This window comes from Trichoplusia ni, chromosome 10 (genome assembly GCF_003590095.1).
Source record: "Trichoplusia ni isolate ovarian cell line Hi5 chromosome 10, tn1, whole genome shotgun sequence".
Lineage (NCBI taxonomy): Eukaryota > Metazoa > Arthropoda > Insecta > Lepidoptera > Noctuidae > Trichoplusia > Trichoplusia ni.
Window position 1 is genome coordinate 955,576 of NC_039487.1, and position 12,031 is coordinate 967,606.

At 33.3% G+C, this 12,031-nt stretch overlaps 1 protein-coding gene across 3 annotated transcripts in view; it reads right to left on the reverse strand.

Annotated features, from left to right (window-relative positions):
- Window positions 1-12,031, reverse strand: part of LOC113498364 — a 584,256-nt gene that overhangs the window by 4,043 nt on the left and 568,182 nt on the right. For 2 of the 3 annotated variants that reach the window (XM_026878372.1, XM_026878373.1), the window contains 4 exons: window positions 11,823-11,958; window positions 2,105-2,253; window positions 1,243-1,343; window positions 150-254 (listed from right to left, as the gene is read on the reverse strand). In XM_026878372.1, the coding sequence (XP_026734173.1) occupies window positions 150-254; window positions 1,243-1,343; window positions 2,105-2,253; window positions 11,823-11,958 (491 nt within the window). Of the gene's footprint in view, window positions 1-149; window positions 255-1,242; window positions 1,344-2,104; window positions 2,254-5,984; window positions 6,078-11,822; window positions 11,959-12,031 lie in introns of those variants that run through there. The other variant, XM_026878374.1, reaches the window with a different exon arrangement.

Here is a 12,031-nt window from a genome sequence, read left to right on the forward strand (position 1 = left end):
TTAAGGAAGATTCGAGTGTCCATAACGCTAGCACACAACAAGTTAATTCATTTTTTATTCCACTTTTACATTTCATAGCACAGTGCAAGGATAATCAAAATTATTATCTTAATAGAACATAAGGACTAATAAAGAATCCCGGTATTTACCTTATGGCTAGGCGTGTTAAGTGCCTTCTTCTTCTGGGGTTCGATACCCGGCGGCGGCATCGGCGGTGCAGGTGGCGGCGCCGGCACTTGGGGCGATGAAGTCTCCTGAAAATTAAAATTCTTAAATTTAGGCATCAATAGGCAAAAATATAACTATGCCGTAAATAAATAAGTTGTCTTCCTTTAAAAGAGTTTTCTAAAATATCCCACTGCTAGGTTGCTAATACCTCCCAGACTTCTATCCTTTCCAAACTCGCAAAATGATTTCTTTCCCAAAAGAAATTACCTTCTCCCGTTCATTCCCGTTACCTCGGAGCTAACCAGTAACCAAACTAGGATAAATTGGTGTCAGAACAGTTGTTCTCGACATACAAAGTAATTTCATAAGTACATTATAATGGGCCTATCAAAACACATGGAAAATAACAACAAACCTACACATTCCCACATACCCAAAGTTCATTACGCTCGCATAATTTATACGAAATCACATCAAACAAGCTACATTTAGAAGCATTGTTAATAAGGACGTCACGAGACCCCTCATTAACTCATGCTTTAAATATCACTGCGTATAACATATCTGATTTAGTATTGTCCATACATAAATAGATCTGTCTAAACAAACGCGAAAGGACCAGAAATTTAACCTTCTACGTTCTGGTTATTCATTGTTGTATATAAATAACTAGCTGTTGCCCGCCCGTTTACACATCGAAAATGATCCCATGGGAACATAAAATCGGGATAAAAATTATTCTGTGTTAATTCTAATTATTAACTAACTATGTACTAAATTTCGTCTAAATCCGCTCAGTGGTTTTTGCGTGATAGAGAGACAAACATCCATACATACAAACTTTTGCGTTTATAAGTAGGAGGTTTTGTTATTTTGTTTTCTAACGCTGTAGAAAAACATGTAGGCGCTATTGTAGTCTTACACGTGGGCATTTAAAAATAGCACCTTAATCTTTCAAAAGGGAAAACTGGTCCTTTATTCTACAATTTGGTCCTTCAGGAACCGAAAGCTAAATGGATCCTTCTAGAAATGCTAGATGTATAAATTTAGGGGGATGTTTAAACATGTGCTTACCTGTCCAGGAGGCCTGATGGGTATCCTGTCGTGGCCTGGCCCAAGCGAGGGCGGAGGGATAGGCCGCCGGTTGAGATAGTTGTTCCCATCTGTGTTCGTGCCTGAAAAGAGAAATAGCTGAATTAGAAACGGGAAATAAATAAAATGTTTGAAGATATGACGGTGTTGGGTAAAGTTTTTATTTAGAATTATTTAGAATTTGACAATGTCATTATTAAAGCTGTTTAAGACGGTGCGAGGAATAGCATGCAAGTTGCGGTACATTGACATCGATGGTCAGTCACTTTTGATGCTATTGCCGTATTGCCTCGCAATCTTCTACAACTTTTACGATATTTACCACCTCAAGTAAGCCTTTATACACCCTGATTTTTTAGTCGTCTTACAAAAGCAGCCCAGTTTATGTATCCAATGACTAGAACACGTTCATGATAAAAAAATTGGTATTTATGAGATTTGAATAAATTTAAAATGCAATTTTTATTCAATATTATGATGCAATTCTTATTTTTTAGAAACACAGCTCTGTCGGAGCGCGGTCCGAGCCTTGTAACAATGGTGAGGGACGCGGACGATTTTCTTCGTACTTATTATCTTAGTTGATGATGAAAAAAAAATATCGCGCCTAGAGGTATTTAACGTCGGATACATGAACTGGGCTACTTTTGTAAGACGACTAAAAAATCACCGTGTATAGTTAAAGTAGCAATAAAGCATTTAGACTGTGAACTTAGTTAACGATTGCTTCTTTTATTGCCATGATGTTATTTACCAAACTCTCATTTGACAAACGATGAATATTGGTGGTATATAAAAGTATAAAAAATAGACAAAACGAATGCCAAAGTAAACATTCACTTACCTCTAAGTGTAGGCTTGTCAGCGAAAGGGTTTCTGTACTCAGGCGGCAAAGGGGGGGTGAAGAAGGCTCGGCCGGGAGGGGCGTACGAGGGGACGGCGCCCCCTCCCCCCACTCCGGCCAGGAGAGCGGCCCCGTGGTGCTGCGGAGGCCTGTGGAAGAACACCAGGGTTAGATGAGGAGAAGAGCTAGTTACATATGTATCTTTAGTCTAGTCAACCGTCTACTTTCTTATTCTATGGGATTCTTCGGCTTGGGAAAGACCTGTGTGAGATATCGCAGGGAATGTCCTAATTTCTTATCCTATGGGATTCTACGGCTGGGCAAATACTGTCCTAAACCCTGCTATAATTCCTGCTAGAATATCGAGGCAACAGTCATTGTTTGTATAAGTTGATATATGTTCAGGTGAAATAGGTCCGCAACGGGACGGGACGGTATTTATCGGTCACAACCAGAGTCTTTAATCATGAGTTGACTAAGTAGTGTTCCAAACCAATTTTTTCTGTGCAGAAGGTGTCAGAATTGAGCAGACAAATTTTCGTACGTTTTTAATAAAATTACACACCTTAATTAGGGCTTTCAATAATTATCTGGGGTTAGTATCGTATTAATTTCATTAACGTTAGCTTTTATAAGTAACGAATAATTAACTCATTTTATACCAGTCAGTTTCTTAAATAAATTGTATTTTTTATTAATATTTAAGGAAAGTATACGATAAAAAAAGTATAATATCCATTAAATATAGTTCTATAGGTACGTTTACCAATGTTTTACAAAAACATTCAGATTTGTCTTCCAATTTCGTTGGCTTACGAAAGAAATAAACTTCACCCCTTGCCAAAAGCTTGCTTTGATAGAAATAAAAATCAAATACACGATGTTCGTTTTACAAAGAAAGATAATGTTGCCAGTTCATATAAAACGAATACAGTTCGCATTCATAAAGATTTTCAATACAATTTGAATGAAACCCAAATGTAATGTAAAATGTTACGTATTTACAATTGTTTAGAGATGACATCGTGAGCCAAAGTTTTGACTAGACAATAGATGTATCAGAAATTATATTTCTTTATTGTTCACATATTGAAAACACTTATGACACACTGAAGTTCTAATGGACTAAAATCTAGACTTTTTTTTTTTAGAAAATTTAAGAAAATTTACTGCATCATTGAAAATGTTTGGTCAAGTCAAATTAATCTTAAAAAAATATAACCAAGTAAAAATACTATTACCAAGTAAATATATTTATAAACATGCCTACCTGCGTATATATAAGTTAAACTATGTCCTAGTTTCTCAAGAGTGTCGTATGCGTATAGGTAGATACTAAAGGACCACACGGATTACAACGCTTGGTCTTTCGTCTCAAATAACTACTTCCGCATAATTATTACAATCGTATGTTTATTCTATAATTCAAAGAAGCGTGTGACAAAAGCCTGTCGGAAGATATGAGTTGGTGTATCATTTAAATTTCTAGGTACTTAATGAAGAAATAAGTTCGTAAACATGGACATAATTTTATAAAGTATAGTATGTATATTATAGTCTTCTTTCATAGAAAAAACTCAAGAACAATTGTTGTTTTAGTAAATAATCTTTTGTTCTGGACCTTAAGAAAAAAAGAGTAAAGATATTTAGATAAATACTAATTTTGCTAGCACAGTTTAAGGTTTTTACTATAAAAAAAACATATGTAAATGATTTTCAAAGTCTCAATCATAATATGATGGTTCTAATAAATCAGATAATCATAATTATTTACACAGTTTTTAGAGAAGTATTGGGAGAAAGAAGTCAATCTCCTAAATTTGATCAAAATGTAAATATCCTGAGAGTATTTCGAATAAATACCAATAGGCTTTCCCCTAATTACAAAGCCCCAGGGCGCGACGAAATATATGTATTTTTCATTCATATATCACATTTCTGGAGTAACCTTTCGGGGATTATTCTAATTTTTATATTTAAATGGCAACTTTCGACTGGTTTTTTTCATTCTTTCCAGCTAGGATGATTTGTTACGCTTTGGTTGTGCGGAAACATAGTGATTATGTCTAGGCAGTGACATATTTAAAACTTATTCAAAAGTAAGATCACTTTAATTTCCACTTATTTGATTGATTGTTGAACATTATAAAAATGAAATCTATTTCAAATAACTAGTTACCTAAAATCTATGTAGCTATTGAGACTACAAAGCGTAGGTACACATACACATAAAAACATGATCCTTCTTTTCGGCAACGTCGGGTTATAAATACAGCATTGTTTTAAACAATATTCTCGTAAAAGGTTTCGTCGAATAATCATGACCGTATCAACGTACGAATTCTTGAAAAATTAGGTTTTAATAAAAAGCGTTTATTTGTAACGAACCTTTGAGTATTTCAGCCGCAAAAGCGTGTATTTATCAAAGGGTTTATTATAATCATTGTATTGGTTTAATTTATTTTTGACCATGTTTTATTATTGCCTAATATATTATGTTATGTTATGAGACAAGAGTTTAATGTAGAAGTAAGTGCAGTTTAGATAAATACGTACATTACAACCGGTCAGAAAATTTGCCTTTGAAATCCGATTGAGTTCATCAAAATCTGTATAGCTGTTTTGGAGATTAGAAACATCTGACAGAAAAGATACATTAAGAAGTAAGTCTTGAAAATATAAGAAATTATGCTTTACTCTATTTGATAAAGAGCAATTTAATATATACAAATTGAACCGTAAAACTTTATTAGGCTCACCGCATAAGCGAATATTTTTCCCAATGTCGTTGACCTAAGTATTTGATCGACCAGTTTATCTAGGCCTATGGCTTGATGCTCTAAGTACCGGTCCACAGATCTGTATTCTGTACATCAGTATGCTATGGAAATACTGGCAAGATGCCATAGCTTTGCCATTCAGTTCTCTTTATTTTTGGTACGCAAACCGCATTTTAATGAGTCCAGTATAACAAAAAAGTGTCTAGGTTTTTAGCTTGAATACCTGTTGATGTGAAAATGTGACTGTTTTAGAATGCTTTCCGTCAAAAACTGGTCTGATGTATCTTTGGAAAGCATTAGCTAGTTCAATTATTTAAATTAAGAATCAATTTATTCGATTTTAAGATAACCATTTTAAATAAAAGACGCATAATTTATTAATTAACAATACAAAATCATTTCGAAAATACTTGTCCTCCATGTGTGATTAGTATAAGTAATTCGCGAATAGATGGCGTTAGTGTACAATGCAGATTCTTATCTATGTTACGCCTAGTACTTTTTGTTTTGATCATTAAGAAGTGTTTACTATAATAACAATTTGAATGTTAAAATAATCCAATAAATAATTTTAAGAAGAATACAAAATAAACATCGTAATTATTATAAATTTAGTTCTGCTATCCATTACTAGATGGCGTTGTAAGTTAATGTAACATTTGTAATCACTCAGTGTAAAATGACATAATCTTTTGTCATTTATATGCAAAAACGTAGGCGTTTATAACATGTCCTAGATTATTTTTAAGATAAATATTCTAATTTTCAATACAGTTTATTCGTATTTAGAAATAGACTAGTTTTATCGCTCTTTTTATCTACCAATTATCTATTTTAGATTAAATCTCGTTTAAACGGTCAAAGAACATCATAATTTAGAAATCGATTAAAACCACTATTCTATACCTAAATTATGCAAAAACTTCACACTGGAATGTTTAATTTTAAACGTAAAACAATAATTTGAGTATATTTCAAAAAAAAAAGTCAAAAAAAGTCCTTGTAGGACAATAGGTCACTACAGGACAAAGCCCTTTTCAAACAGAAAAACGAACATTGATCACAATACAGACAAAAACTAATAAATCTTCCATACATACATTCGTTAACACAATCTAAACTTTTCCAGAAAAGATTTTTCGTATGACTATAAAAAAAGTTCTACCCAACTAGTCTATGCAAATAGAGCGAACAATACTAAATTAATGACGGCCCATAGTCAAGACTGTCAAGAGTTTCGGCCATAGACAAATAATAGAGTAGTTCGATTTATTTTTTTCTTTGTTCACAGATTTATTGTGGAGCGGAGCGTCGTTGAATACGAATTCTGATTTTGAATTTGATTTAAGAACGTTATTGTCGTTGTTATTTTAAATTTGATAGCGTTCTTTTTATAAACGGCTTTTATTTGCATTCAATAAGTTTTATTTTTAAGAGTTTCGAGTATTTTAGTCGCTGTTATTTTTATACATTATACGTTTTAGAATTGTCACAAGAATAAAATACTGACTCATTTTAATTTCAATATTTCTGTGCGAGTACGTACTTCATATAACATATTATTATAATAGTTAGGTTAACTGGTTAACTTTAACCGTAACTTTGTGACGTTCGCAGCGTAGGGTCAATAACCATTTGAACTTATGATGTTTCTGTATGCGGCATAATAATCTGCTTTCCCATAACTTTCTCTATGAATGCTATTGAACAAATTCTCGTACACCAATTGTTTATGCAAGCTTTATATTAGTTTTATGAATTCTACAAAATAGAAAGATATTTGATTCATATTTAAACAGAGGCCTCTGTATCCACGAAAATATATTGTATTTTATAAACATAGGTTACTCAGATTATAAATATTTTGACAGTCTTTAGAAACCTATAATAATTAATTCGTTTAAATTACAATTTGCCTATATTTTAATTGGTCTTCTCCAAATATTCGTGATCGACGTGATCAATGCTCAAAAGCTCACGTTTCAAACACTTTTTTTGCCTTCCCTAAAAAATGAATAAAAAAACGTATTTATCTCGGCTGTACGTCAATCCATTTTGGTTTTAATCAATATAATCGCTGGGATTACTTAAAATACCTCATTTCAAGTCGCATCTGTATCAGATTTGAATATTTTGACAGTTACGAATTAAAATATCAATCATACCTAGTAGGTGTGCTTTTTAAACAAAACTCTGCTAAATATTTTCAATGATTTGGTGTAAATTTTAATATTTGCTATAAGATTCTGTTTTAAGTGTTCAATGCTACTATTAGTATTGTGTTTATTTAACAGTTAATTTCTTGTGTTAATGTGGCAAACAGATATTTCACAATAAATAAAGACGGTTCCATTAAGAGACGTAACTTACAACATAACATTCTAAAGACATAGTGTTTAAATATTATAGTAAAAGAGTCACATAGATAATCGATAGAACCTTTTTCCCCACGTTTTTATACACTCACTTTTCTTGTTGGTTTGTCGTTCCGGTAGGTTTTTTGCAACTCAAATTTGAGGCACTCCCGATAAGCTAGCAGGCTGAAATTTTCAGGGTAGCTTTAAACCCGATGACAATGCAATTTAAAAACGGCGGGATCGATTTTAATAAATTTGAATGGAATGACATTAAAAAATGTAGGTTTTTAGATTTATTAAATCTATTAATTATAAGAAAGTTGCAAGAGGAGATCCAACATTGAATTACTTAAGTGTGTCGTAAAATCTACTTGTACAACAAAAATACATATTTTTTGAACACATCACCTACAGACTAGGAAAATTAAATATGCAAAGTAACAAAAATTAAGCGCAATTTCGCAATTAAGATGCGATAGTTTGTCGTGCGATTATGCGCAAAGTCGCAACTCTAAGGAATTTCAAACTGATTATAAACACGATTAGTCGTGAGTCGTGCCCTTTGTAACTCTCAAAGATTTGCATAATTACACTAACGAGACTTTACCGAGACTTATAAGTTGTAATTTGGGGCCATGAGAACCGCGGGGTCGGACATAAAGCGATTTACAAAAAAAAAAACTACTGTAGGTGCATACATAAATTATTGAACTTAAAATCTCAGTAACTTAACTGCCAGTATCAATTTATATATCACGGGTATGCTGATACAAATTGCTTATGAAATAAGCAGCACTCTTGGACCTACAGCTTCACTTTTTAACCGACTAAATAAAAGAGGTAGGCTTCATAGAAGACTGTGTTATACCAACACAATGTTCTTGGTGCTATCATCATCATTCCCCTGCTCTTATCCCAAATACTTTATTTGGGGTCGGCGCAACATGTCTTCTTCCATACCTTTCTATCTGACGTCATGTCACAAGAAACACTCCTTGCAGCCATATGGTAGTAGGTATATACCATAACCTAATTAGCAACTATACAGTCTCAGTTGAAAACTATAAACTCCCTCCACACTCAACTAACATATTACAAACTACGTTACAAAGTATTGCTACTTCAATAGCATGAAATTGGTCTATTATCCGGCATAGTAGCGAAACGCTTATAAACGTGCAAGTATCAAAACTTAATGCTTTGATCAAGCGCCAAACGTTAAAAGTTTAGTTTATGAGAGTGCTAAGAGATGGCGCTAGCGGCGTTTTAAAATGGCGGCTGGAGTTCTTAAGACGGTTACGAATATGTAATCGTTTTTTAAGGGATACTTAATGAACTGTGCTTAAAGTATATACTAGATTTTTTTGAAGTTGCAAACTGGGGGAACTTCCTTTAAATTTTTTACTATGTATATACTGAAAATTTAGATTAAATGTTTTAATCTTAGGTAGGACTCGAACCTCCGACTTCGGAATCAAACCAGTATGTATTTAGGTACGGACCATAAATAAATGCGGACAACATCACATACATTGTTCTGAAACCAAGGTAAGTTGCCAAAGCACTTGTGTTATGGAATTCAGATACAACGAAGGTACCACAAACACCCAGACCCGAGACAATGCAGAAATGTGATATTTTTACATTGACCCGACCGGGGATCGAACCCGGGACCTCAGAGCTAGCGACACCTTGAAACCGGTGCGTACGCCACTCGACCACGGAGGTCGTCGTCGTCATATAACACTATGCTGTGTTCAAAACTGTTTTGAAGGGCTCATGTGTTTTCACAATATCTCAGTAACCAAAGATAATGTAGCCTTAAAACTATTACTATACTTAAAAGAAGATTTACCTTTTAATCTTTAAGTTACGACAACTTTTAACCCCGCGACTTTCATAGCCCAACTTAAGGCCCAAAAAACTTTTATTGTCACGTATTTTATTATAACTTTTAAAATAACAAGTTTAGTGTAGAAAGAACGTAAGGTCATAGTTTACCAAATTAATATTCGCGACAGCAGTTTAGTTAAATGACAGTATAAAGTAAAAGTTTAACTTTAATCTGCAGTTAAAGGGATGAAAGATGAGTTAAGACAGCTTAATAAGGGCGTTTACCATCTTGCTTTGACTTGTCATAGTTGTGTGCGTTGCAAATGTTAAATTCGTCAAACAATTTATTTGGAGGACAAATAAATTTGCATGTATCGAGAATTTATGGATCAAAAAATCCTTGTCCTTCTCAGACGGCGACTTTAGGACCTATACTACTCTGCTGACCTTGCAGCCATAGCTACCTATATAATGTTTAGAATATATAAAATCTATAATTAATAATAAACTTAAAAATGCCTTGAAAAACCAGGAATCTTATTATAGTACCGAGGTCAGAAATAAAATTCCCTAAAATCTAATAACACCGCAATCGTCTTAGTGTTCGGTGAGATTAAAAAATGTTTGAACTGAAAGAAATACTTGAACTTTCGTAATAAAAAGGTACATTAAAAGACGTAATGTCCTTTAAGATATATTATATCTATTTGAAACTGGAAGTACTTTTGCACGGTCATAATGTGATAGGTACTCGCAATAATTAGCAGATTCCAATGATTAAAAAAAAAACTGATTAGTTGAGAGTCGGACTCGCAATGCTCATGGTTTTCTAGAATTATGCTGAAGAAAAATTGCAAAAAGAAATAATCAGCCATCACATTTCTGACCTTGCCAATCATTGCCCAAACTGGATTTGTTTTGATTGTTATAGCGGCCACAATAATTTAGAGTTTAAAGATCTCAAACTAGGTTGTAATTTAGCAAAAACTTTGAGAATTTCACATAAATTAATTACAAGTATTTTTCTATACGAAACTATCTGTTGCCGCTAGTTTAAAAATACAGCTAGTACAAAAAGATCCAGCTAAATACTAATCAAAAGGACTACGATTAAAAAATATATAACAATTAGCACAATCATAAGTAGCCATCTTTGCTTCCAAATCTTGAAGCATGACGCTTTAAGAGCGTAAGCAAAACAACTCTACTAATACTTAACCATGACAGTATCATAAATATAATTAACGATTAAACATCCGAATCTCAGACTCCATTAAATATTGCATTTATATCAAAAACTCCCACACTTTCTCTCAAATAACACGTACTGCCATCTAGTGGAATTAGCAAGTAGTTATACACACTAATTATTGGTAATCCGATGTTTTTGTATAATCACGAGATAAGTCCGAACATCCAACGAATATTATTAACACGAAAGTTTGTGTGTAAATGTATGTTTGTCCCTGTTTTACGCGAAAACTACTATACGGATTTTGATGAAATTTGTTGCAGAGATAGATTATAACTTGGATTAACACTTAAGCTACTTTTTATGCCACTATATTTAGAGGAGGGCAGTATGTTTGGATTTTGTCCCACAGCCATGCGAGCGAAGCCACAGGCAAAAGCTAGTCTACTAATAAAATAAGATTACAACTAGTATTTTATGTTGGTATATCAATAAAATCATGGGAAATGAGAATTTGAGATCTCTATAAAGTTATGGAACTGGTTTGTCGAGAAATAACCGATTAATTTATTTGTGGGAGATAATGTCAGCGTCTAGCTTTAGGGTTGTCAGGTTTTCGGTTTGGAAGAATTTCAGTGTATTTTTTGCGCGAAATATTAAGTTATTTTTTTTGTTATGCTTGGAAAATATAATTAAGCAAACTGTGACAACTCACTTTAAGTTTGTAAGCATGTTTTAGTAGAATTATCAAAGTTATTTGTGCCCTTATCAAGGTTCACCAATGACGAAAAATATTAAGAAACAACATTTTCGTAATATCGTATTCGTACAAAGTTCTAACATACACAAAAAAGGAAAGCAGAAACAGAAGAAAAACATAAAAAAATATTTTTCATAATTGACAACCCTATAAAATAAAACTAATCGTTTGTAAATGATACTGGTAGGTTATGCCAATTTTACGATTTTACGAATTAAACGGTGCGTGAGAAATTTACCTTTTTACGCGGCCGGCGTAAAGAATCAAGCGTTTTACGCGTCGTGTAAAATTGTCATTAGGGCCATCCGTTATGGATTATATTATGCATATCTTTTATATTAATTACTTTTTATATAAACATTAATGGTGGTGATAATATTATGTGTTTTAATTGGGAAATAGGGACACATCTTTATTTTTCATCTATATTAATTTCTATGTCACTACCTATCACTCAACAAAGTCAAAAATCTTATTCTAGAATCAGATTTTAGGTACCAGTCAAATATTGTTGGAATTAATGCTCCGCATTTTATTACGTGATTTTTTATTTCAAAGAGTTAGGCACCTTCGAGCGAGTTCATAAATAATAAGTTTAATAGTTGATACATATGAGGTAAACGAAAATTAAACAATCGACCATTGAACATTTTTACAAACCCTTTTTTTTCATCAGTTCATGACTAAGAACGCCGGTTGAGTCCAAAACTAGTCGCTCGATCCCCAATATCCCGATAAGTACCTTTACATTAAAAATATACCTCCACCGAACTCTATAGTCTATGCTAAAGCTTACCTCGGCTTATGATACGTCGGGTTGCTGTTAGTCTTGAGTATGTCAGCGTTGGGTACGGACGTGGGGAGCGCGTGTTCCCTCTCCAGTTCGCTCTCATAGCTCTCTAGCGGTACGTGCTTGCCTGGCAACGGATCAGCTGTAAATAAAGCAAGGAATTTGTTAATTAATGTGAAATCTTGTAAAAAAACAATTATAGTAATAGGTTGGAA